The sequence below is a fragment of the Molothrus aeneus genome, chromosome 16, assembly GCF_037042795.1.
Source record: "Molothrus aeneus isolate 106 chromosome 16, BPBGC_Maene_1.0, whole genome shotgun sequence".
NCBI classification, from domain to species: Eukaryota; Metazoa; Chordata; class Aves; order Passeriformes; family Icteridae; genus Molothrus; species Molothrus aeneus.
In genome coordinates this window covers 13,187,572-13,214,951 of record NC_089661.1, presented here as the reverse complement: position 1 = coordinate 13,214,951, position 27,380 = coordinate 13,187,572, and the positions used below count along the sequence as shown (strand labels likewise).

The window sequence follows — 27,380 nt, the reverse complement described above, 5'->3', positions numbered from 1 at the left end:
ACTGCAAATATGGTAGGTTGGTGTTTTTCCCAGATGTCAAACAAGTTGGTCTTGACTGAAAGGCCTCCGGATTTAATTTGTGATTACCTTTTCTTTAAGTGAAACACATGACAAACAAAGCAGGTACAGATCTTCTGCAGAGGCTCTCTCTCATCTAAGAACTAAAAATGGTTTTCCTCTTTGACTCCAGCCTAGAAGCAAAATACATAATCAAGACTTGAGGCACTTGCTATTTCTAAGTGAAACCCCCAATTTAGCCTTAATGTAATTCACGGCCTTAAATGGCAACAATCAAGCAGGAAGAAAATAGCAACTTATTCATCTTCCTTTATGGGTCATCTTTAAAACACATTTTCTATGAACAAAATTCCTGAAGCATACACGTAACTGGAAATTCCAGTGCTCTGGTCCTGTCTGTACTTGAGGTTTGGGATAGGAGCTATGTGGAGCTACACTGCTGGAGCCAGCTGCTCCCCTTGGACATGGCTGTGTGCGATGGCTGTGGTCACAGCAGCAGTCACAGCAGCCCTGGTTGATTCTGCATGGCCCTCTGCACATCTGTGAGGGGCAGGATGGTGATATTGGAAAGAAATTCTTCCCCAGGAGGGTGGTGAGGCCCTGGCACAGATTGCCCAGTGAAGCTCTAGTTGCCCCATCCCTGGAAGTGTCCAAGGCCAAGTTGGAGGGTGCTTGGAGCAACCTGGGGTAGTGGAAGGTGTCCCTGTCCTTTTGTTCATAGGAACTGGATGATCTTTTAAGTTCCAACCCAAACCATTCTAGTATCCTACAGTGTGTCCCATAGCAGTGGTTCTGCCCCGTGATTCACAACTGGAGAGGTCACACCTTGAGTGCTCTGTCCAGTTCCAGGTGCCTCAACCCCAGAAGGCCATTGAGGCACTGAAGCGTGTCTAGGGAAGGGAATGGGGCTGAGGAAGGGTCTGGAGCACCAGGAGCAGCTGAGGAAGGGTCTGGAGCACCAGGAGCAGCTGAGGAAGCTGAGGGAGCTCAGCCTGGAGGAAAGGAGGATCAGGAGGGACCTTCTGGCTCTGCACAACTCCTGACAGGAGCGAGATGGGGGTCGGACTCTGCTCCCAGGGAGCAATGGGCAGGATGAGAGGAAATGGTGTTAAACTGTACCAGAGCAGGGTCAGGTTGGACATCAGAAAGCATTTATTCACAGAAAGGGCTGTCACATACTGCAAAGGGGTGCCTGGATGGGTGGTGGAGTCACCATCCCTGGAGACGTTTAAGGCAAGCCTGGACATGGCACTCAGTGCTCTGCTCTGGTTGACATGGTGGTGTTCGGTGACAGATTAGACTCGTTGAGCTCGGAGCCGTTTTCCTCCGTGAGCGATCCCGGCGCTCTCCGACTCCACGGCCCCGCCACTCCCACCATGGCGGCGGTGCCGCCCTCAAGATGGCGCCGCGCCGCGGCCGCGCCGCGCTCAAGATGGCGGCGCGGGGCGGGCGCTGCCGCGGAACCGGGTCATGGCCGCGCCGGAAGCGCCGGGAGGCGGCCGGGCCGGCGGGAGCGAGCCCGGGACGCGGCCGCTGCGAGCGGGGCCCGGCCAGGTGGCGGCGGCGGCTGCGGCAGGACCGTGCGGCCGCCGCCATGTCGCGCTGCGGAGAGGTGAGTCCGGGCTCATGGGGCTCAGCTCGCCCCGCGCTTCCCCTCCGCAGCGGCCCCTCGGGGCGCCGGTAACGGCGGCTGCGGCGGGGCTGCCGGAGCCCGGAGCCCCCAGGGCGGGAGCCGGGCTCGGGGGCACGGAGGGCGCCGGGATCGCCCTCGCCGGGTGTGTCCGGGGGGCTCACGGGGCTGTGAGGCGGAGCAGCCCCGGTGCCCTCGGCAGGGAGCTGCCCTGGCGTTAGTGCCGGTTTGGGCTCTGGGTTCGCCGTTAAGGTGTGAGAGTGTTGCACAAGAGCTGGCGGTGATGTTGGGCTGCAGTGTTGGTGTGTGTCTGTATGTGTAAACAGATATATATAGCCGTATCTATATGTATATATGCATGGTTATGTAACTCTAAAGGTTATTGAAACGGGTGGCGCTTGGAGGAAGGATGTAGAAAGAGATCGCTGTGTTATATTTAGGAAAAGATCATGGACAGTCGCTTTTCCAGTTGCAAAGTAAGTAGAATGAATGGAAATGTTCGCCAATGGTGAAAGACCAAGTGAAAGTACCATGATTTCATGTGAAGTTTTGCCCTACCTCCATATTCTCCATTTCTTTTTCCTCTTTTTCTTTTCCACCAGGAGGTCGTAAGTGAGGAGAGTGAGGAGGAAAGCAATGGTGTCAACTTGATGGAGTTCTCAGATGAGATCCTTCTGCACATCCTCAGCTATGTCCCTTGCACAGACCTGGTCCTCAATGTCAGGAGAACCTGCAGGAAACTTGCAACACTTTGCCTTGACAAGAGTCTAACACATACAGTCCTGCTTCAGAAGGATTATAAGGTGGGGAGACTAGCTTGCTTCTTCTGTCAGCTGTCAAGATAAATCTCACTTCTGTAAAACAATGCCAAGAAGTAGAACTTTCCAACGTGTATGCATAAATAGACTGCTCCTGAACTGTGAAATCAAATACACAGTAAGCTGTTTCATAGAAGCATTTATTTTCCAGTATGCTTTGTTAGAACAGTCCTGTGCTCTGTTAGTTATATAAAATACTGTCAGTGAAAAATTAACTTCTCCATATTTCTGGAAGCTAAAATGAAAGTAAACATGACCTTAAAGTTACCAGTTTCCCAAAATATGTTTTCCGTGTTGTTGTGCAAAAAAAATCTTGTGCATGTTGCTGTCAGGCTTGCAATCAAGCAAAGCCAGAAGTTGTGTGCATGTTATAACAAAAATAAAGCTTGGGAAGGAAGGGTGATATATTCAATGAGAACTGTATCAGCCAGTGCAGGCAGGGGAAAGTCCCCTATGCTTGTTTCCAAAAGAGGAAACTGAATGAAGAAGAATGGAAACATTCCTCTTTCAATTTGTGTTTCTGCACATAGCCAGTTCTGCTGAAATAGCTTTGCTGATGGAAAACTGAGGTGGTTTTCCCTTCCACTCTCAGCTGCTGAGCAGCTTCTACTCTTAGGATTACACTTCCTTTTGCTTCTAATGCAGAGCTGCAGAACTGCAGAAGCAAAAGGAAGTGTAATCTGAAGAGTCCAAAGCATGGCAGACTGAGCTGCCAGCAGTGTGGTAATTCTTAGGTTGTGCTGCCATCCCCAAACCTTTGGATGAGCCACATAATCCAAGTACCAGCCACTCTTATCCCCACCTCCAGCTGGGAAACTGAGTCAGTGCCCACCTCTGCCGTATCCCTCACTGAACGTGCTTTTGTTTGGGTGCAGGTGAACAAAGACAAAGTGAAGCAGCTGATGAGGGACATTGGAAGGGAGATCTACCAGCTGAACATGGCCGGGTGCTACTGGCTGCCCAGCTCCACCATCGACTACGTAACATGGTGCAAGAACCTGGTGAAGCTGAACCTGTCGGGGTGCCACGTCACCTCGCTGCGGCTCTCCAAGATGCTCTCCTCGCTGCAGCACCTGCGCTCCCTGGCCATCGACGTGAACCCGGGCTTTGATGCCAGCCAGCTGAGCAGTGAGTGCAAAGCCACCCTCAGCCGCGTCTCGGAGCTGAAGCAAACCCTCTACACACCCTCCTACGGGGTCGTGCCATGCTGCACCAGCCTTGAGAAACTGCTGCTCTACTTTGAGATCCTCGATCGCTCGCGGGAGGGGTTCATGCTCTCTGGGCAGCTGATGGTGGGCGAGAGCAATGTGCCCCATTACCAGAACCTGCGCATCTTCTACGCCAGGCTGGCTCCTGGCTATGTCAATCAGGAGGTGGTGAGGCTGTACTTGGCAGTGCTGAGTGATCGGACGCCTGAGAACCTCCACGCCTTCCTCATCTCTGCCCCCGGCAGCTTTGCAGAGACGGGAGCCACCAAAAACCTCCTGGACTCCATGGCCCGAAATGTTCGTCTGGATGCTTTACAACTGCCCAAAGCCTGGATTAACGGCTCTGGGCTCCTGCAACACTTGAAGTTCAACAACCCTTTCTACTTCAGCTTTAGCCGATGCACCTTATCTGGTGGGCACCTGATCCAGAGGGTCATTAATGGTGGGAAGGATCTTAAAAGCCTGACCAGTTTGAACCTCAGTGGCTGCGTTCACTGCCTGGCCCCGGAGTCCTTGTTTCGGAAAGCAGAAGATGACATCGACAGCAGCATTTTGGAAAGCCTGGTAGTGTCTTGCTGCAACCTGAGACACCTGAACCTCTCTGCAGCTCACCATCACAGCTCTGAAAGCATAGGGAACCACCTGTGCCAGCTCCTGTCCAGGCTAAAGCACCTGCTCTCATTAGCACTACCAGTTTGCTCCATCACAGATGTTGGTGCAAGCGTGGAGAAACCTCCCAGCACACCTAACTTAGTGCCCCAAACATTTGGAAGGAAAGTTCGGATTGGGGTACAGACATATCCAAGGAACTTGGGGGACCAGACAAATCAGAAGATCGAGTCCTCAGTGTTTTGGGCTCTGATGGGAAGCCTCAGATTTTTGGAAACCTTGGAGATAATTGGGTCCAGTTTCTCCTCTGCCATGCCCCGCAACGAGCCAGCAATTCGGAACTCGTTGCCTCCCTGTGTCCGGGCACAGAGCGTGGGGGATTCAGAGGTGGCTGCCATTAGCCAATTGACTTACCTGCAGAGCCTCACCTTAGCACAGCTGCCAAATATTCTCACGGGCTCTGGGCTCGTCAACATCGGGCTCCAGTGCCAGCACCTGCGGACTCTTTCCTTGGCCAACCTGGGCATGATGGGCAAGGTGGTCTATATGTCTGCTCTCATGGACATGCTGAAACACTGCAAGTGTTTGAGAGATCTCAGGTGAGGGGCTGCCCTTGAACATCTCCCGTTTTGTTTGTGGATCTCCAGAAATGTGATGTGTGGTTTATTGTGGCTACTATTAAAAGCATTCCGGTGCAGAGTACATACAATGCCTTGAAAACCGAGTATTTTCCTTCCTGACTTGTGGAGAATGGGAAGGCATTGCATGTTGTCCTTGAGGGCTCAGGATATGCCCTTTAACCAGTGTTTCAGGAGCAAAAAGTGCTGTGACTGCCTTCCTTTTAGATAAGGAAAAGTGCATGCTGCTTATTTGGGAGCTAGCAGCTTGTCAGGGCTGGTTAAACACTACGTGCCTTTGCTTTTTTTTTTGGCTTTGTGTACATGCACACCTCTTAAATTTCCAGGAAGGAAGAGACTCCTACACTGTCTAGATAATGTAGTTTTCTTTGGGTTTCCCAATGAGATATTTGTCTGCCTTGGGTTTGTATGAAAATCTTGCCTCTTTATTTTTTTATTTCTTTTCTTTGTAATGTACTGAAAATATTCCAGATATAGAGTTTGTCCTGTTGGTGTTCCTCTCCTGATAGGATTTAAAGGATCCTACCAAGGATCTGATCTTAAAGAGTGCACAAAGAAGCTTCATGGTAGCCAAAATGTGCTGTGAAAGGAAACTCTGGTGGTTTCCTTGCAGTAGTCCATATGAACACAAACATTATCACTTTAGGAAGATGGGTTTTTTTCTTTTTATTTTTTCCTTTCCAAAATCAGCCTCTTTCAGTGAAACTGCAGAACCCGTCAGTCCCATTGTCCCCCTTTGTTCACCAAGCTCCAAAGTGCTGTGCAGTTGAGACAGCAAGGTCACAGTTACTGTGGCTGAAATTACTGCTCATCACCTGAGACTGGTGCTTGTGTGCCTCTCCCTGGTCTACTGCAATAGTGAGGGCAGCCAGGGGGGCTGAAACACCTTAGGAGGGTTTTCATTTTCCACCACTTCCCATTCATAATGGGGGAGGAGTGTGCCGGTCTCATCCGAGGGGTGGCAGCTGTTGGGAATTCAGTTGCTCAAGGTCTTGGGTTATGTGAATGTGTCTTTAACCTTGAGGAGAGTAAATAGCCATGGAGGAACTGAGGGCTGGGGAAGGAGGTTGGGGTGTGCAGTGCTGCTTTGCTCATCCTGGGCCCTGTAGCTTCCTGAGGCTTTGAAATGGAGGCCAAGAGTGATAGAGATGGGAGGCAGCACAGAGCCTGGAATGAAGGCTGCAACGGGGCTGTCTCCTTGTGCTGCATTTGGGTGGAAACGGTCGCTCTTCTTCCCTGAGTAAAGTCTAAGGTTTTATATTGGCTTAAGATGGTTTTAGAAATTAGCACTTCCTCCCGATAACGTAGTTTCCTTTTGATTTGACTGATTCCCTGCTGTTCCCACCCTTTTTCCTTTCCCAGTTTTCCAGGCTGAGGAACACGTTTAAGGGGCTATTCCAAAGCAACATTGCCATCTAGCGAGTGCGGGGCGGCATTGCAGGTGTGGCTGGTGCATCCAGAGATTCACCTGGAAACCGGGATCCTGGAGATTCTGTGCTTTTTGTCCTAAATTTACAGTGCCTCAGTAATGATGTTGAAAATTTGAAAAGAACTGCTCGTTCTCTTGATACGAATTTTAATTTATTACCCAAAGTGTTGATATGCTCTTAGGATCTCTTCAGGCAGTGCCACCTGACAGCAGTTGTAAGCTGAGACTGAAACAGGATTTAACAATTAACAGGATTAAGTTGCTGAGATACCCCTGCATACTACAAAGCCTGTGCAGAGATTACCCAGAGCAGGCTGGGCTGACAGCTTGTTATCACCTCATGGATTAACCTTCCTGGAGCTCTTGGCTTTCCTGACCCAATGACTGAGATTCCCAAGTGCTCTGAAGCCTGGTAGTAAATCTGCACTAAGCAGATGAATTCTCCTGGTGGCACATGCCTCAAACAGGTCCAGCTCCTTGCAGGCTGGTTTCTGTGAGGGAGTCACCCACTTATGCTGCTGGGTAAAACACAGACCCCTTGTTGGCCAGGTATGATCACTGTCATTTCATTGTCCTCCTGGATCACCGTGGTAGAGGATCCTGTCTCTCTTCCCTGAGCCAGGTGTTTAAGGTAAAGGTTGGGTTGATGATCGTTGCTTCTTCCTGTGGGAGAGCAGCAGCTCTGATCCTTTGCCAGGGCTGGTTGTGGTCGCTGTGTTGGCCCCAGTTCTTCATCAACCTGTGTGCCCTGTGTATTTTTCAAGGCAGGAAGCTGAAGATAGGACCAGTTTGGGCAGTGTTTGTACACTGGAGCAGAAGGTCCCTAAATCCACACCACCTGCTTGGTGGATGTCAGGTACAGAAGCCAGGCTGTGCTTTTAAGGCCAGAATGGATCTGCTGCTTCTCTTACCCACCATACTTTGTGGGAAACTTGCAAAACCAAGGTTACTCCAAGGTCACTCCCTGTGGGCGCCAGAATTCTGCATTTAGGGCTTTCCTGCCTATTTGTGCCCTTGTCCTTCAGGGCTGGAGGCACTCCTCGCTCCGTTTGCCAGCCCCCCATGAATGTGCTGTGTCTTTCCCTCTTGTCTGGGAGCATCCCAGGCATGAATTGCCCATTGAGTTGTTTTTGTTTATTCCTGCAGGCTGGAACAGCCCTACTTCTGTGCGGGCGCCCAGTTCTTCCAGGCACTGAGTCACTGCTCCTCTCTCCAGCGCCTTTGCATCGTCTCCCGGAGCGGGACTCTGCAGTCTGACGCAGTGATGTCATTCATGGCCAGCTGCCTTGAGGTCATCATGTGCCACATGTTTATGGGAGAGTCTCTTACCGTTTGCAAAAATCTCCAGCAGTCCATTGTCCGGAGGTGAGTGCGGGAAAGGGTGGATGTGGGATTTCTGGAGCTGTTGGAGATTTATCTCCGCTCCCTGGCTTGCCAAGGTTTATATGGCTTGGAGCTCTTGTTCCAAGGAGCTAATAGGTAATGTGTAACTGTTTGGCACACGAGCCAGCCTCTTACTTTAATAAGAGTGAAATATTTGAAGGTATTATATGAATTCTTAATTCCATTCCCACCCATGTTCTCTGCAGTTCTGCTGGCCGAGTTGAAGTTCTGGATGCAAAGCTCCATCATAAATCAAATGACACTTTTTGTGTAAACAAAACATCTGCCGACATTTAAGTACTGAGAGATTTGACCTTGAAGCTTTCCTCCTTTCCCACAAGTGACTAAGATAATTCTCTGTCCTCTAATCACTTGTAAATGTCACTTACTGATAATCCCCTGGCAGCGCAATTCAAAGCCTTTAAAGGGTTGTTGTGAAGGGTTTTTTCTTCGGAGGGTGCTTGAGGGGGGGGGGAATCGGTACAAACTGCCTTTGCACGTTTGGCAGTTCTTAAATGCATTTTGCTTGGCCCCTTGCAGCGTTCTGAGGCTCACGTGGTGGGAAACGTTTGTGTGTGAGCCGTGAACTGCATTTGAAAAGAGAGCTTTTAATTACGCTTGGAATTTGGAAATCTTCTAATAATGGCAGTCATCTTACAAAATATTTCCCATGCAGCAGACTTTCCATTAGTATCTTTTCTTTTTTTTTTTTTTTTTTCTATGAGGCTATTTCCCCACCTACAGCCTGTTTTCTTTGTCACCTACTCTTGCTGTGCCCTGTTAAGCTCTAATAAAAATTTCAAATCACACGGCGTTATTAGTGCATCCTAAAGGGTGCTCCTCCCCCCGAGCCTTCCTCCAGCTTCAAACTAACTTATTACACTTGGCTTGTTTCCGTGGATCAAATCCAGGGAAGGCTGTGACTATATTAGCTCCCTACCAAACTGCTCCTGAGATTGCTGCTGCCTCTGAAAGCCTCTGTGTCCTTCTGGCATGGGGATTGTTGGAAACATCTGAGTAAATTCCTTGTGATGTGACAAGGATTCTTTGAGTTTGTTTTACACAGGGCTTCATATCTGTAAAAACATTACTGGGTTGGTTTCAGTTGTGCTTTGGGGATCCTTGGAAAGAACCAGAAATCTGCGGTTCCCATTTTTTATTTTCCCTCTCTTCTGAGGTGCTGTTGCAGCGCTGCCCAAAATTTTAATGTCCACTTACTGAGCAGAAATAGACCATTCTGCAGTCTTTTCTCCCTCTTTTTCTCTGTCATGGACTGATTCTCACTACATTCTCTACCTCTTTATAATCTAAACCCTGGGAACTTTCTAAAGAGCAGCTGATGCCTGGTGGAAATGTTAAAAACTATTTTTATATTTAGCTACAGTTCTGGCTGTCAAGCTTATTTTCTTCTTTTGTATTTTATTAATAGAGACACTTGTATGAAAACAGGGTTTTTTGAAGGTGGGTTTTGGTTTGTTTGTTTTTTGTTTTTTTTTTTTTGCTGAAGAGAGCATCTGCTCCTTCTGCAAATTCTACACCTGAAGTCATAATCCTCTGTGACATTGTAATTGGTGGCTCTGGAAACGATTTTGATGTCATGTAAGATTATGACTTCAGGAGGAGGATAAGCAGTGGGAGCAGATGCTCTCCTAAGCAACAAAGATCCCGTTCTCATGCAACTGTCTCTAGTAATCAAATGGAAGAAACAAAATACAGAAAATGATGTGTAAGCAAAGCCTGGAGTCTTCCATGAGCCATCAGCGAGTCTTTAACCACGTGACTTCTCCAGCAATTCCATTCTCATCCTTGCACAAATGTGCCTTGGGATGGGGTCAGGAATTGACTTGCTCTTGACTGCATTTTGTCTGCTACCCCAAGGCAGAGAGATGTGCAGTAAAATCTGTGTGTGAGCTTAAACCTGTGGGTATGGCTCCAATTCACACAGCATGGCTTCCTCTAAGAGTGTGCAGCTGGTGTCTCTTTAATCCAAGTTTTACACCAGGCAGCAAGTTGGAAGTTATCCTTGTGCCAGAATGAAACAAGGGGATTTATGCTTTTTTTTTTTTTTTCCATTTCTTGGGAATGTGTGTGGATGCTGCGTGTGAAATATGGGGAGTGGGTGGGAGGGAGGATGTGAGAGCAGGGACCTTGAACTTCTGTTTGCTCCCTTTCTTGAGCTGTGGCAATTGATCCATATTCTTCAGGTCCTACTGAGGGTCAGAGTTCCTGTTTTAGGGCTGTGGTGAAGGTGTTGTTTAGGATGAGAGATAGTTTTGAACAACAAAATGGAGCCAAAGGGGGGGTTCACATTCTCCCAATGCCTCTAAAACAGAGAAGAAATGTGACTGGGAATGGGAAGGACCCAGGGCTGGCCATGCTGCAGGAGTTTGCTGCAGGAGGTAGAGCTGAGAGGGCTTGAAAATGAATATAGTGCAGGGCAGTCCTTTTTCAAGTGTGGGTGCACAGGAGGGTTTGGGTAACAGAAGAAGGCAGAACCTATCTGGGGAGAACAGACTGGTTTTAGCTGTGGAATTGTACTGGAAGATGGTGAATTTACAGGGTGTGGTGATGGGAGCTTGGGAATTAAATCTGCTGCATCACAGCAGTGGCTTAAAGCCTGGGCTGCTTCTCAAACTGTCCCTTTTTACTGTAAAAGGAGGTTAGTGTTATGTATTTCTGTTCCACTGGCCTGAAAAGAGAGGTTGTTCTCATGTCTCTTAGTCTTGTGACAGCTTTGAACCAGACCCTGTGTTGTCCAGCTTTCTGGTGAGCAGCTTCTGCTTGAAGTTTGCTGCTATTTGGGACGAACTAATTCGTGTATTTGAGTCATTAAAAGCCTCTGATTCAGTTCTGGCTCTTTTGCAATGAAACACAATAAGCAGAGCAGGGCTCATCTGGAGCCTCATCAGCAAACAGGAGGCTTGCAAGGGCAAGGTCTCCTCTGAGCTGTAGAGCAGACTGTAAAGATTGTTTCCCTCTGGGCAGATAAATCATTGCAGTGTTTTTCTTTATTCTTTTTCCTTCAGTGTGGATGGGAGGGGGGAGCTCCTTTATGGTTCAGGGAGATGCTCTGCACATAAGAAGGGCGTAGTGGTTACAGTGGGAGATGTGGCTCGAGTGATCCCGGTCCACTTCCCTGATCTTCCTCAGGTTTCACATGTGACGTTGGTTTAGTCTCAGTTTCTGTGTAAATTGACATTTTTCCCCCCCATCACATGGTGCTCAGCTGCTGCCACACTTCAGATAGCAGCAGATCCAATGAACACAATGTTTTCCATTTTATGCTTGGACCCGAACTTTGCTGGAGTGCTCAGCTCCAAGCACGTGTTATCCCTGTTTAAATAACTCTTCTGTTCAAACCACTGCAGCACTAACTCCACAAACCCTAAAATACCACAATTTGAGGCCCTGTGGTTGGAGGTTCAGGTGTGACCCCAGACTTGCTGCTGTGCCAAAACTTCTTTGCAGAAAAGGTAAATTTGCTTTGCCATTTTGGGCTGAGCTGCCACGCTGGGATTGTTTCTAAATCCCTGCACAGACCCGTGTGTCCAAAGGCAGTTCCAAGGGATTGAGCCTCCCAGGAGCTTTCCCGATCTTTTCCACAGTGTTATTTTGTGGAAGAGTCAGTAGATGGAGCTGTGACCCATGGAAGGTCCCACCATTTACCAACGGGCTGCATGCTAAATAATCGGTATTTATATGCCGGTGTGTCTCTGCCCCAAAAATCCTGCGGGCAAGGAATTTGGATGACTTCAGGCTTGCACAGCTACATGGGGTTAGCAGGCACTTCACAAATGTGCAGGAGAAGTTGCTTTCCTGGTGCTTTCCTTGCTCTCAGAAAACAGGCTGGAAGAGGGGATGGGAAATGCTTCAGCAAATATCCCCTTGGCTTCAAGGACAGATTTTTATTTTCCACTGTGTGCCTTTAGAATTTTGTCGGTTTTAGCTGAAGTGTTTAGATAGCTCCTGTCATTGTAGTGATTTCAAGGACTCTACAACACCAGACAATACAAGCCAGTGAAAAGTCCTTGGAAAAACACTTTGGAAAAAGATCAAGAAAGCTACAATAAAATAAAAACAAACAAACAAATTTAAAAAAACCCCAAAGCAAAACACAAAACCTCTAAGAACACGACATCATTAGGGATTCTTCATAAAGAAGGGGGAGAGTGTCAAGGCGTAGAGCTGAGCTGTGGTTTATAGAAATGAATCCAAGGGAAAAACTGTGGTGCAGCTGGAGTGTGTTTTGGGGTGCCCATCCAACACCCCAAAACACACAGTATTTTTTGTTTTTTTCCTGTCTTTCCATAACTCCCTGGCAGGAGGTGCAGCCAGGGGGATGCTGGGCTCTGCTGTCAGGGGACAGGGGACAGGACAAGAGGAAATGGCCTCAAGGTGTGCCAGGGAAGGTTTAGGTTGGATACTAGGGACAATTCCTTCACCAAAAGGGTTCTCAAGCCCTGGCAAAAGCTGACCAGGGCAGTGATGGAATCTCCATCCCTGGAGGGATTTAAGAGCCATGGGGATGTGGCACCTGGGGATGGGTTCAGTGGTGCCCATGGTAGTGCTGGGGGAATGGTTGGGCTTGGTCTTAGGGGGCTTTTCCACCCTAAACAATCCTGTGGTTCTGTGACTCAGGTCGCTCTTGGGTTAACCAGTGCTGGAAAGTGCAGAGCATTTTTTCTCATTTAGGACAATTTCACTGTCCTGGGGATCCAAACTCAGAGGAAGAGAAACACAAACCTACCCATCCTTATGCCTGTGTCAGGTACGAGCACTGCTTGGTTTGAAGTGACTTTCATGATAAGATTCCTGCCACTTTCTAGGAAGACCTTTCAGCCTAAATTAGATCTTCTTGTTCAGTCTTCTGTAGCATTACCTACATTTCCCTGTGCTTGTTATTGTCCTTTTTTAGTGTGAAACTCTTGGCTGGATCTTCCCTTTTTCTTAAACTGCTGATTCCAGTGGCCCTGTGTGGCTGTGAGCTTGCTGAAAGGATGAGGCAGCCTCCTGGGATTCAGTTGCAGAAACAGGGCTTCCAGGTGGGAGCACAGGGCTGAAATGGAGTATTGGAAAGTGCTGAGTGAGCCAGTCCCTCTCCTGGCATTTAGCACAGGGCTGAGTTATCACAGATGAGTTTTTGCTCACCTCAGGGCTAAGTATTCCCCCTTGCCCTGGATATCCCTGCAGCATTCTGCTCCCCTGGATTCTCATTGTGGTCTCAGGCTCATAAAATCCCATTTGGGGATCCCTTTTACTCTTAGAGGGGTTGGAGGGGGCTCTAGGGGCAGTAGGTGATTGCAAGATCATCTTTGAATTCAGCCAATCCTGTGCTGCCCACCCGACTGCTGCAGTTCTACAGCCACTGCAAAAAGCTGCTGTGAGCACCTAGGGCTTATTCAAGATTTTCAAGCTGGTTTTGCATCCCTTCAGCACCTTCTCTTCCTTCTGACCTTGAAGAAGTGCCTGTTTGCTGCTGGCTTTCCTGGTCCCAGAGCTGCAGGCGGTGGCTGCTGATCCCACCCTGCCAGCCCCAGTGTGCAGATGGCTCCAGCCCTGCACAAGTGGGATTGCAGAGGACTTAATGTATCACCAGGCTGGTGTAGTGAATCATTAGCATCCTGCTCAAGCTTTCATTGTCTGTTTCATTTCCTGCTCTTGGAAACCCCTGAATCATTCTGTCACAGACTGAATAACAAACTGCATCCTTGTCAGATTGCGTTGCCCAAGGATTCCTTGGCGGGCTTGGCGAAGGTTGAGTGCATGAGGTGTGGCCCAGACACCTTTGCTTCTACCAGGGATGTTGTTTATGGGTGGGTTTAAATACTTTACAAGCCAGCAGGGCTTGTGGGACCATCCCCAGTTTGCCATATTAATCTATCTTCTTTTGGGGGTACTCACAAACCCCCTTCTTTAAATGCATTCCTGTGGCTGACCCAAATGCCTCGTTCTAACTGCCAGCTCCTCATGTGTTTTGAAAGGAATTCAGTTCTGAAACCTTCCTCAGCGGGCAGATTGGTTTGTGCATGAAATAACTTCCAAGGATTGTCCTCTCTCTCTTGGCTGAGAAATAATATTGGAATAGCACTGTCGTGCTTTCTCTTCATGAGGGTGTAAAAGCCTGAACGGAAGCATTAACTGCAGCTTTAAAGCATTTCCATAGTAAAATAAATCTAATTGAGCAGTTATTGCAGTAGCTTTTTAATTTGTGGAAGAGATTAGGAAATAACTTTCAGCTTGCTCTGGCAGAGCACTCCCCTAGGACGTGTCCTGGGCGCTCTGGCATCGCTCTTTGGGTTCCTATTTCCCTCCCCCTCTAATTGTCCGGTCACATTTGAGTGATGCAGAGTTCAGCTGGCAAAATAACATAGGAACCTCAGTCTGCAGGCGTGTTTGATACAAACCTCAGCTCACAGGAGAAGCAGCAGAGTGCCATTCATGCCTTACAGGGAAACCACAGCAGAGAGATGTAATTTGCCTCGGCTCGGGATGACTCTGATGTGTTATTGCTCCTTCCCTGTGGCTCAGCGCAGTGGCAAATGAAGAAGCTGCATTCAGGATAATGGGAGAGTTGGCAGTGATGTGTGTGAGTGATTTCCAGAGTCCCATCTACACCCCTTGGTCTCAGGTTGGAGGCTGCAGTGATGGGACTTAAGTGTGGAAAAATCAGCAGCTGTGGGAGAATGTTGGTTTGTCTACATAGACATGAAGGGATGGAAGATACCCCTAAAGGAAAACGCTTTATAGCAAAAATATCTCATTGTGTGGAGTTAAGGGCAACCAGAGGAATCTGAACATCTTTCCTTGGGAACTTTTCAAGTCCATTTCTGAGGTTTGGAAATAAAGTCTGCTTAGCACTGGCACTCTGGCAGGGCTGGAAGGGAGGATGGCACTAGAGAATGGATCTGCTTTAGAGTCAGTGTGTGGAGGGTTTGGACCCCCCTGAGAGGCTTCTGGGGGATGAGTGGGAGGCAAAGGCTCTCCCTGCTCCCAGGAGAAGGGTCCTGGGAGAATCCCACCTACAGTTTCTTTGGTGAGGCCAAATCCTCTTTGGAAGATGCTCCTGTAGAAGCTTCTTTGGCAGTCACTGTAGGCAAGGAGGGATTTTTCAGCTCCTTGGTACTGAGGTCAGGGCATGGCCAGCGGAACAAATGTTGAGTGTTTGCCTGGCCTTCCCTGGGAAGATGAGAAAAGTGTGAGTGTGTGTGTTGGGTCATGCTGCTGCCAGCTGCTCCAGCTTGCCCTGGCACTTCCTCCATTCCACCGTGCCATGCTGCAGGAAGGGAGTTTCCAGGCTGGCTCAGGTGTGCTGGCTGAAGCTTTCAGGACAGATGCCACACTTGAACTTGGAGGTGTGAGCAAGTCTTCCAGTAAAAACAGGCTGTGCCTGGCAGAGGATTAGCAGGGCTTTGTGCATGTCGGTGAGAAAGCTGCATACGGGGCAGAAAGTGAGTTGGTGTGAAACTTCTGCTCTTGAGAAACTTGTGGCTCTCCAAAAACAGCTCACCAGCCTGTGGGGAAGGTCAGACCAGGGAGGGGAGAAGGTGTGTGACTGCAGCAGAGACTGGTTTGCGTTTGTGAGAGTTGTGCCAACCAGAGTCCACATCTGCTCTGTTCCCCCAAATCAAACTTCTCCTCATTTCCTTCCTTCCTCCCTCTCCTTCTCTAGAGCTTCTTTTTCCATAAGCTCAGCTTGGTTTGTGGAGGTCAGAGATCTGCCCTTGATCCATTCCTGATACTCTGTATTCCCTCACTTCATCTGCTGTGTGCTGCTTTTGTTGGCAGTGTTTAATTAACCCTCCTTGTGTCCTGCTTGCCAGCCTCTGGGAAGTGGGCTGTGCTGAAATGTCTCATTTGGCTTAGGACTTTCCTTGGGTTTCTGTGGTGATCTCAAGGGGAAGAACATTCTTCAGCCCCAAATACTGCCTTATCCTTTGCCTGCAAGTAAAGGAGGTTTGAGCAGCACCTAATGCAGAGAGCTGTCACGTCCAGGGTCTGTGGTGCAGGGGGCTGGGTGTGATCCATCTTTCCAAGGCTGGCTGGGGAGATTCCCCGTGCCCTTGGGCCACCCTTTGGATCTATCAGCAGGTGGAATCTCCTGGGGACTCACTGTCCTCTCTGGAGAGGCATGTCAATGTTTGCCAGGAGATAACTGCATTCCAGGGAGGGTCTCTTTTGTCTTGCTAAAATCGAGGAAATCTGATCAAAGTGCAGCCTTGCTTTAGACTTTTTTCTCTTTCTTTTTGACTTTGTCCCTGACCTACATATTGGATCCTGCCACAGTGGTTGGAAGTAATTGAGAGTGTAGTGTTAGGCTATTTACCAAGCTGTTCACTTGAAAATAACCTTACTGAGTCCAGTCCACACCTGTTCTGGGAGAATTCTGGAGACAAATAGCAAAGCATCGTTAACCCTTTCATCCACACACAACCAGTTCAAGATCTAAGAGCAGAGAGACGCTGATGCCAGGAGGAGTTTGTGACACAGGGTGTGCTTCATCATTTGTTTCCCAGCTCTGTGGATGATTCCAGCCAGCTGCTGAGACCAGGTCTGCTCTGTGTCCACATCCACGTGAGGACACTTCAGAAACCTCCTTGTGGAGATTCCTGCTGGGTGGTGCTTGGTTTGGTGTTGATTCTGCTGGACCAGAGGTTATGCTGGAAAATATAAATGGCGGGGGGGGGGGAGAGGGAGGGAGGTGTTTTCTTTGTTATCCCAGTGGTTGTTTCTGATTAAAGGATCTGTTTTGAAGGGGCTGCTAGTCAGTTGCATAGAAAACTTGCTTTCATTTAATTAATCATGATGAGTTTAGTCTGGAGGTTTTGTAGGAGAGAGCAGGCAAGCATATCCTTGGCTTTTTTCCCTTGGAAAAAAAAAACCCAAAAAAACAAACCCAAACAAAAAAACCCAGGGCTTCATGTCTGAAACTGCAACTCTTTTGTCTCCCTGGGTCAACATCCTTCTCTGTCCTTCGGGTTTTAATTTTACAAGCCCTGCGTTTGCAGAGGTGGATGGAGTTTGAAGTCCATCCAGGTGTGGAATGAGGAAAGAACCCTCAAGAAGATTACAGGAGCTGTTCTGCAACTCATTAACTCACTCTCTTCCCCTTCTTGTTATCTCCTCCCCATGCCTGGGGCCTTTCGAAGTGGTGCTCTAAGTGCCTCTCACTTAATCTAGCCCACCTGGACAGGTGTATGAAGAAAGGAATTGCCTTCCGGGGGAGGACTAAAGGAGCAGAGATTGCAGAGGGAGGCTGCTTTTGGGAACTGCTAATCCCAGTTTAACATTATGACAGCTGCTCGTTAAAATCAGGGTGTTTTTTAACAGGCAGTTAAAGGAGAGGCTTTGCACGCACATTTAACTGAGAATAATAGTGAACCATGTGCATTTGATTTTTTTTTTCCTTAAATCACGCAAATTGTACATGGAAAGAATTCTCTGGCGTCAACTTGCTGGGGTATGGAATTTACAAGGTTTGCAGTAACATACAGTTTCCTGTTGAGGGGGGGGAGAAAATCACAAAGCTTTCTTTTTTTTCTCTTATTTTAAGATCAAGTTCAAACCCCTGGTATAAACCCAGCCTCTTGAGGAGGGACACTTAACTGCGTTGGGGTTTTTCACTTGTCTCGGTGGCAGTTCATCATGTAAACTTGTCTGGGTTCTTGTTTTTATAGCTACATGTAAAGGCTGCTTATAAACTACAATTTTGTACATGGTGAGAAGGCACTCTCTCCAATTTGGGAGAGTCTGTATACAAAGAAGGAAGCAGTTTCTTTCCCTTGGGGAGATGGCAGTTTCTTCCTTTGCTGGACTTCAGTAAACTCGGTCCATTAACATGATTTTCTCTGCAGGACTGTGGTGTTGGATAAGAAACACGAAGAGCTGAGGCAGAGCAGGGACTATCAAAGAGACATTTGGCTGTATTTTATGTGATTTCACTGCAGACTTTACCAGCTGCCTCCCAGATCAGCAGTTATTTGCTGGTTGATTTCTTGAGGGCAGTGCTGTGGAAGTAAGAAGCTGCACAGCTCTGACACAAGTCCCCAGATCTACTCAGGGAGCCGTGTCCTTTTCTGCCAGCCCTTAGGCATGAGGCATGAAGGGCAGGTCTGTGATGCAGAGAGATAGAAAATTGCCCCAGGTAGTTCTGTTGCTGGAAATTCTTATTCCTGCAGCTACTTAGGTTCAGGCAAATTAATTCAACCCACCAAGGCTGAGCAGCTAGCCTGGGAATGGAAGTTTCTCTGCTGTGTTTTTGGCAGCTCTACTCCAGATCGTTTGTGGATGGGAATGTCCTTTCTGTCTCCCAGGAGATGCCAGTCTCTCGTGGTGCTTTCTTCAGCTGGCTGCATTGCTGCCTGGGATTTTCATGTCTGTTTCCAGCAGCTGGATCTCCAACCTTTCCTCAGTGTTTGACACAAACCTGGCCATTTCAGAGCTAGAGATGAGCTGGGAATCTTCCAGGCACGCACCAGTCTAAGTTTGTCGAGCAGAGAGCTTCTCTTTGGGCCCAGCACAGCTTGGTTCAGCCTCCAGGGACTGGTGCTGCCAGTGTGGCTCTGCCTCCTTGTGAGTGAAAATGAACCGGTCCTCGTCACCCCCTTCAGAGGAAACACCTTGGTGGCACAGGACTAAGAGTCACTGATCTTTTTCATTTTAAGGTGTAGCTCTTAAGGGTAATTATGCCACAGTTTTACCCCCCCCCAGCTTTAAAAGACTGAGCTCTTGTTACACTGCACTGCTAACACCATTTTTCTTCCTCACAGGTTGCTGTCATGTAAAGTACTTGCTGGTGGGCACTTGGGCTTTTTCTGTACGGTTCTTTCTGCATTGTATAATGGCTTTAACTCGTGCAAATCTCTTCCTTTGCTCTGCAGCCTGGATTGAAAAGAAGGCTGCAGTGTGTGAGTGTGAGCACACTTAAATGCTTATCTGCACATCTGAGCTTTCTAAACTTGCCTATGCTCTAATTGCAGAGTGTAGACTCTGCATGCAGAGCAACCCAGCCTGAAGTGATAATCCCAGGCTCAGCCCCGAGGGAATGCCTGACATTGCTCTGGCCTGATTTTCCTAATGGCTCTGCAACTTGCCTCTGGTTTGCAGGTGGTGTAAATTGTTACCGCTGAGCACCTTGCCCAGCTTGGGCAGAGCTCTTGGGATCTCTGATCCTCTAAGAATGCCTACCCGTCTTGATTTATTTTTTATTAATTTTTTTTTAAACTTCTTCCTCGTTCCCGATTTTAGGTGCAATTTGGGCTTGTGGCAGCTTAGCAGACTCACTGCCAAGGGGTGCAAACCCAGCCTGAGCTCCTTGCTGACACAGAGAGGGAAGAGTGGGAGACCTGGAGCTCCAGCTGCCCCTCCTGCCTCCTCCTTCCTTGCCCCCATCCTGCATGATCGATGCCCAGGCCATCCCCTTCCCTTGCACTGCAGAACTGGTATTTTTCCTTGGCTAATCACCTGTGTCTGATTTAGTTTCCAGGCAGAGCGCCCTGCATTAAACGTCGTCATTTTCCCTCTGCTTCACGAGGACTTGACAGAGGTCATCAGAGATGTCCCCATGAGGCACTTGGATGAAATTACCTTGTTTAAAAGCAGAGTGGCTGAGGAACCTCCCAATTTGTGGTGGTGACTGCCACAGCATGGAAAGGACAAGTCAGTGTGAACCCATGGAGCAGCTTCTTGTTGGCCTGGATTTCCCATCCTTGACTCCTGGCCACCTCACTGGATGCTGTACAATCACTTCAACCAGGTGCAACTGCAAAATAAAAAAAGCTGGTTCTTTACAGTGGGGAAACATCTATTGGATATTGCTTGCATCTGAAAATCCTGTCTCAAAGGCTTGTGGAATCTGATGAGTATTTCCTTGCGGTTAATATGAATTGGTTTTGTTATTTTACTGAAGTTAAAGGTAAGAGAAACTGACTTAACAATGCTCTTTCCCCTGTGTCCCCTGGTGTCTGTCCCAAGGGCCCCTGTGTACGTTGGCAGTGTGCTTTGTGGTTTTGGTGGAAATCATTCTTTGCTTCAGTCTGTTTTTGGCAAAGTAGAAAGCCTAGGCCAGCTCAGAGGCACAAAAATGTGTTGCTCAATTGAAGTGCATCACATGTTTTCTGTGTTACAAATAGGCATTTGTAGTCACACTCGTGCAGTCACAGATATTTAAAGGTTTGGGTTTTTTTTTTGACTGAGAAGTACCACAAGGACTCTTTATTTTTTAATAACAAATTAAGGTCATTAACACCTTGACCATGGTATGTTCCTGCTGGTGCTGTTTCCATTAGTCTGGTGGAAGAAGTTCTCAGCTCTTCTGGAAATCCTTGTCCTAGGGTAGATGGTGCCTACAGTGAATAAGTTGAGGCTCAGATCTGATTTATATGCAGTCTGTCTTGCAGTGTAGATGGGAATGTAGTGTTCCAGTTCTGTCCTTATATCCCATGCCTTGGGCTCATGCTAATTTTAGAGATGTTATGAAGTATTTTCACAGTGTGATTTCAGTCAGCTTCTCTGCTCCACAGAACTTCCTCAGGCATCAGTAGTGGTCTGGATCACTTTCATATTGCCTTATTTACTGAGCACTTTTAAAAGCATCAGACAGCTGTACCAAAAGCCAAGTTACAAATTCCTGGAGCTACAAGTCTGGGTGGCAGAATTTTCCTTGGTAGCATCCCAGGTCTGTCTTCTGCAAAGCAGCTGCTGACCAGAGCTGTCTGACTTCACCCAAATCCCGAATGTGTTGAGCTCTGCTCTTCTGGGGAGGCCCAGAGTCGTCCAAAGATGATGTGCCCATCTCCTTGTCAGCATTTCCTACTCAAGATGCCCTCTCCCAAATGCTCTTCTGCCCTCAGTGTCCAGAGGAAGCCTGGTCTGATGGGATAGATTTGAGAACAAAATGCATCTCCCAGCCTTGGAGGACTTTCTGTCCTTGCTTTCCAATCAGCCACGTGTGAGGCTGCCTGGAATTGTGTCCCACAGGTGTAAATCTTGAGCCAGGCTGTGACAACCCTTGTGCTCAGAGAGGTTACAGTAAAGAGCAGGTGAGTGTCAGGCTCTGCTAGCACAGGTCTGTGCTTTGCTGAGACCAGCCCTGGTGGTTTGCTGTCTTTCCTGAGGCTCTCATCCTTCCCCTCTGAGGACAGGGAGCCAGCACAGCCTCTGGAGTGCAGCTGGCAGCAGGAATGTGAGGCCAGCTCCCCTGGGAATGCTGCAGCTGAGCTGGGAGCGCTTCTGAGCGTTGGAGGCTCTGCCTCAGCTTCACCTCCATGCAGCTGAGTGTGAGGAGCTGCTGCCCTGCTTCTGCCGCTGTTCTCCCTCCCACTCTCCCCCCTGAGGTCGTTCTTTCTACCTCTTGTCACATTACTCACCTGTTTGAATCCCCTTCTCCCTCTCTTCAGCACATCAGATGTGCTTTTTGGCAGGAGCACGAGCTGCTGCTCTGCCCAGCTCAGGCCACTTCAGCTCTGCCTGGTTTCTGTCCGTGTTTTTTTTCCTGGGATAACTAGCAGGACTGGGCAGAGGCTGTTTGCAAAGCTACTTTCTCCTCCTTGTTGGAAGCACTGGCAAAGTTGCTTTGTCCTGCTTGTGCCGCTGGCCTCAGGGCAGAGGGAAGGTGGAGGGTGTGGCAGGAGCTCTCTGGTGCCTTAGGGAACCTGTTCAGTCCTGTGAAGGAATCCTGATGTTTGGTTGATGAGGCCATTCCCAGCCTCAGCGGGGATTTCCCCTGCACAAACAGCTGTGGCATCAGCAGGGGCCTGGCAGTGCTGCCAGCTCACCTCTTCCTGTTCCTCTGGAAAAGCTGGGCTGGGGGACAGTGCTGTGCAGAAACCAGCTGCTGCTCGATTCTGGTGGGAAACCTCTGCTCTTGGGCTTGCAATCACCTGATGGAACGTGCTGTGCACTTGGCTTGGCACATCCATATCCACCTGCCTGCTGTGCTGCTGCATGGGAGCAGCAGCCAGGGATGTTTGTTAGTGCTGTTGTTCTCTTGCCAGGGCTATGATGTTTGGGCATCTGTGTTCATGCAAGTGGGTCACAAGTCCTGATGATGCTGCCAGTTATAAGCAGGGCTAGGAAAGGTCACCCACAGGTGATGAAGGTAGCATCCCAAATAGTAATAAAGAGCTAAAATCTCCTTCTACCCCCAGCTCCCCAACTCCGGGCCAGTGCTTGATATCTCTACTACAAATCCTCTTATGGAGAGTGAGAATTTCCGCTGCTTTTGCACTCCAGGCAGGATTCACCAGATGTTAATAATGTGCTTATTTTCTCTAAGTGCTATTTTGGCATCGGTGTTAATTACAATTTATATTCTGCAACATTTACACTGGGAAAAGAACCCACCCTAATAGTACCCAATTGGCAGAGCTGGGCTATTAAACACAGCTCCATATGTTCTGAGCAGGGCAGAGCCTGGGACTCAGAGCCCACTCAGCACTCAGGCAGGCAGCTGCAGGGGAAGAGAGGGGAGCAGAGAGAGGGCTTTTCTGCTCCTGGATTTTATTTAATATTCAATCCCCCCCTGCTTTTCTCTGTCCCCATCTCTCCAGAAATCTCCCTCCTGCTATCTTAAGGAGGTGATCTCTGAGCCTGCTGATGCTGCTGTCCATAGTCTGAAACAAATGAATTCAATTCCAGAAGGTGCCCTTCTCACAGGGAGTGCCTCTGCAGGATCCCAGTCCCTAGTGGCTTTTCCTTGCTGCTTTCCAAAGCAGACCTCCAGTCTTTGGGCACTGCAGCAGAAATCTTTGCTTTGACCGCCCCCAAAGTGTCCATGGTTCTGTGGGAGAAGGATGTTCTGGGGCAGTTCTGTTCTTGTGGAAAGCTCGATGTAGATTGCTGCTCTGCTCGTGTCCAAAGTCTTGTTTGGCAAAGTGGCATTTGGTTCCTGAAACTGGCAGGGTCTGGAGTGACCCTGGTGTGGGGAATTCAGAGGGGCTAAGTCATCTGTGTTCCCGTGGGTTTTTTGGGAGTGTAGGTTAAAGGATTGCTTCCTCAGCTGTTTGCAAAGCTGATTTCATGGTCTCTTTAGGAAATGGCAGTGTATGCACTGCTCTGTTAGGAGAAGGGGCTGTGTGTGACAGTCTCTCCCTTCATGAGAGCTCTGACTGTGGTCACTGCTCTGTCAGGGAGAAGATGGGAGTGCGAGGAGGCAGGGCAGGATGGAGTCATGGATCTCCCTCTGGAAGCCAGACACACATCCTGAGCTTGGGCTGTTTGCTCTCTTGTGGAAGGACAGGAGGCTCCCCAGGTGCTGAACCCTCCCCTCCAGGTGAGGTGTTGCTCACAGGGTAGCAGAGGGCAGGCCTGGGGCAGGGGTGCACTGAGAGCAGCAGAGCCACAGCCCCCCTCACTGGGGTTGAATTCCCATCACTGCCTCCTCCTCTGCAGGACCTGTCCCCTCACAGGGATGTTCAGGGCTGTGGGACAATGGGCAGGTGTGTGGGACCATCCCTGTGAGGTGCTGGGTAGTGCTGGTTCAGGATAGGGCTGTAGAAATTTGGGACTTTCCCCCTGGTGGAGTGAACCAGTGCGGAAGGGTTGTTTCACCTGTCTAAGGGGGATGCAATTTCCTCTTGGCTGGTCTCAGCAGAGTGTCCAAAGCTGGGAGAGCAGTGCAGGAGCTGTGCTGGGTGCTGCAGAGCCCAGTCTCCTTCCACTGCAGCTCTCCTGCCTCTTTGAGATGCACAGGCAGCCAGGGTACTCCAGCAGGAGAATCATTTCCATAGAAACCAATTGGGATGTTGTACAGGGAATAATGATTAATAGTGAAGGGACGTTGCCTCAGGCCCTTTTCATTTTTTAGGGGGCAGTGAGGGACAAACTGGGGCACAGGTAGGGGGACAGGGAGACTTGAAAACTAATGGAAACCATCTCTTCCATTAATTTCCAGGGCAGCTTCCCCTCTTCTCCTCCTACCCAGCCCCCCACTGCTGCTCCCAGCTTTCGTCAAATTTTCAAAATGGCTAACCTGGTTAGAAATAATCATAATAATAAAAAAGGATGGATGAGGTCTGACTACTAACATTGTTGCTGTTAGCAGCAGGATTTCAGCCATAAAACATGAAGCAAGGGAGGCATTGACCTTTCCGCTGTTTGAAATGAATGGAGACATCAATATCTATTGTTTTGTGGCATTGACCTCTGACGCTCTCAGCTCGCCCTCCCCTTTCTTTTTTTTTAATTTCCCCCTGACACTGGAGGAAAGGGGTCAGTCTGTACCATCTATTGATCCCCATCTTACTTGGTGATAGGGAAATAATTAGAATTTTAAAGATCTCTGCTGCACGCTGGTGAAATACACACACAGAGGCACAGGCTAAGCCCCCGCTTGCCATGTTGTGTTCTCCCCCCTTCCTTGCAGAGATCCAAAGCTCTGAGATCTGAAGGAAGGCAGATCAATATAGGTTTAATCATGATGGGGGTTTTATTTCAGTTTTTTAAATAGTAAAGTGTAACATTTTATGTTAATGTTGTCGGAGCCTGGCTGCCTGGTGCCTTGTTTTATTTATTCTTTTAAGTAGCCCCTTCTTTTGTGAACTTCATCTATGTACAGAGAATGTGAAATCAGGCATTGCTAATTAGCTGTATGACAATTAAGTAATGTAGCACAAAACCATTAGGACACTGGATTTGTTTTTGAAGTTTGTCCTTTGAAGTGGAAGCTGCAACTCCCTGCCCAAGGCTGCTGGGGAAAATGTTTTTCTATCAAAACTTTCTTTGAAAATAAAATGTCGGTGTAAGAGTCCCTATTACTGTCATCTCTCCCTCTAAACAGCGGGTGGAAATTGTTTCTCCTTGTAAAAACTGCTGGCATTGATAGAAAGGGGAATTCAGGAAAGCATTAAATGGGCAGTTGGTCTCCAAACACCCTCAGTTCTGGTAGAGATATTACCAAAAATTCTTCTTTAGCTCCTTGAAAGGGAACGGTGCCACGCTAGGAGAGAAGACCCAGCTCTGGAGATGGCAAAGGGAGGTGGTCCTAAAACTGGGGGTTCATTTCTGACACCCCAAGTGCCACCAGGGTGAGAGCCTGGTCACAGATCCCTGCAGGCTCCTGGGCTCGGGCTCCTCCATCGCGCGCTCGTTTGACCCTTGTGTTTGCATCTGGTCCTTTGTCCTCGTAGTGAGTCCAGTTCTGAATGTGCAACTTTCATGTATGCTGGTGGCATGTAAAACTTCAAATAAAGAGTGGAACATTTGGAACCAGCTCTGCCTCCTTGCCTCCTGCTTCCCTGTCCACGTGGAGCCCAAAGCCACCCTCTGATGGGGAGTGCTTGGGCATTGCCAGGTAAGGTGTGCGTGTGTGTGTGGGCAGGGTGCGCTGGGAGCTGGGGAGTGTCACTGGGAGTGCTGGGATGAGCACTTCTGGGGTTACAGCCCTGGTCTCCTGGGTTTGGGGATGCTCTTCTGTGGTGTTTGTGGCTGTGGGCTCAGCTGAAGGAGGAGCTACTCTGTGTTTAGGAAATGATTCTCCTCTTTGGATCTCTGCACATCCGACTGCTGAGCTGTGCTGAGGTGGGACAGAGTGTTCAGTACCAGGCTGGGGGGGGACTGGAGCAGCCTGGTCCAGTGGAAGGTTCCCTGCCCATGGCAGCAGGGTTGGAATGAGATGAGCTTTGAGGTCCCTTCCAACCTGAGCTTTTCTGGGATTCTGTAACCATTATCCCTGGGTAGGTGACTCACAGTGGCTCAAGGAAGATCCATTTCTCTGAGCAAGCCCAGGCCACCTCCCACACCTTGCTCTGACAGCTCCAGCCCCTGGATGGCAGACAGGACCTACACCACTGCTCTGTGTGAAGCCAAGGGCTAAAATCAAGTGCCTGGTGAAATGTGAACTGGGATCAATGGCACCATGACTGTGTGGATTTAGCTGGGCTGGGCCGGCTGGGGCTGCAGGAAGGGGAAGCTGGGATGATGGCAGTGGGCAGGATGGGCTGCTCGTGGTGAAGGAAACTCCTCAGGCATTAACCTGCCTTGGCAGCAGCATTTCTGCCCTGGATGGATCCTGGAGCTGTGCAGCGGTGGCTGCACTGCCACCCACGCTGAGGATTGGAGGGGAGTGGGATGGATGTGCTGGGGCTGCACAGTCCTGGGCTTATGTCTGTGATCAATGCTCAAGAAAATGTGCACCCTGTTGAGCTGCCTCTGTGTTGCTGTTCCCCGGGATGGTGGTACACAGAGAAGCCAGGCTTCAGCACCTTCTTTGAGTTAGGAAAATCCACAAAATAAACACACAGGAGGAGCAGCTTGGTGGAAAATGGTGCAGCTCATGCACTCGTGTGCTTAAGTCAACTCACCCCAGGTAGCTGAAGTAGAGAAAAGCCTCAGAACTGGGCTGTGATCAGTTTTTTTAAAGGTGAGTGAGTCTGTGCAGGACTTGTGGGACTGTAGGAGAGCCTCTGTGCTGGGATCTCTGCCTGCAGTGATCCAAGGTTTTATTCCCAGAGGGGATCATGGGCTCTCCTCTGTTTTTCTGTTCTGGCAGATCTGCTCACCCAGGCATGGAGTGCAGACCCTCCTTCCATCCCTCCTGTGCTTGTGTTTAAGTTATAGATTTTACTGTTCCAATAACATTTATCTAAATGTGCTTTGGGGGGAGGGAGGAAGGAGATAAGGAGGGAGGAGGCTGAGGAAAGAATGTGCTTTTGGACTCTGCTAAACCTCCATCTTATTGCTGGGACCTGCTGTGGGGTTTTGGAATTCATGATCCCAGGGGAGGAAATGGCTGGAAGAGCTGTGGTCAGTATGAAACACTGGTGGGAGGGAACGCAGGGATAGCCTGTGCAGAGCATCCCTCTTCCCTTTTGGTACTGATCTCATGTCCTCTGCCAGCTTATCTCTTGGCAAGGAGGGGCCTGACTCAGTTTCCAGGCAGGAGAACTGGAGTGGAGGTGTGGGAATGCTGAGGGTGCAGAGCTCAGCTTGGCACAGGGAGAGATTTTCTGCTCAGGTGTCTCAGAGTGTTTGTGGGTTTGCCCTCCCCTGCACAGCCACGGGGTGGGCACGTGGGAGTAGGGATGTCAGGGAAAGGGGCAGAAGGCCCTGGTTTTCCACTGCTGGGACATTCTCTGGGAGGTCCCCAGGGATGGGATGGCAGGAGGAGAGTTCCTCTGGGTCTGTGCTCCAAGTGCAGCTTCACCCCCGGGGCGGTTTGGGAGCAGTTTGTGCATCCCTGGCAGTGACACGGAGGGAGTGTGGAGGAGAGAGGCCAGATTGCTGCAGCTCCCAGAGGTGAAGGATGTCTGTGGCCACAGGAGGCAGCTGACAATTCCCAGGGTGCTCATTTTGGGCTTGGTGCTTCCCAGCCCCAGAGCTGGCCTCTCCCAGGGGCTGGCAGATGAGGCAGAGCTGGAGGATTCCTGCCCTGCACAAGGGAGATCCAGTGTGTGAGTGAGGTTCTGACCTTGGGGACAGGTGGAAAGTCTTGGGGAGGGTCAGGAGAGGAGGAGTGATGGTGTCAGGGCATGGATGAGCTGTAGCCCTGTGATCCAGCCCTTTCTGTGCCTTTTGGTTGCCACCAGAGTGGACTCTATGGTCCCATTCCCATTTCACTGTGCTTGAATTTGGTTTTTGGCATGGTGGTGAAGGCTTGCATGGTGAGAGAGACCGATGGGAAGTGGAGAAGAGAAGGAAAAGGATGAGCTTTCT

The 27,380-nt window shown here is 49.2% G+C and overlaps 1 protein-coding gene across 1 annotated transcript; it reads left to right on the top strand.

The window, feature by feature from the left end:
* The first annotated feature begins 1,547 nt into the window (after positions 1 to 1,547).
* FBXL18 (F-box and leucine rich repeat protein 18) lies at positions 1,548 to 24,938 on the top strand. Its single transcript, XM_066560791.1, has 5 exons — positions 1,548 to 1,630; positions 2,251 to 2,451; positions 3,342 to 4,882; positions 7,497 to 7,715; positions 19,209 to 24,938. The coding sequence occupies exons 1-5, from the start codon at positions 1,613 to 1,615 to the stop codon at positions 19,363 to 19,365; spliced, it is 2,136 nt and encodes a 711-aa protein (XP_066416888.1). The 5' UTR covers positions 1,548 to 1,612; the 3' UTR covers positions 19,366 to 24,938.
* The last annotated feature ends 2,442 nt before the right edge of the window (positions 24,939 to 27,380 follow it).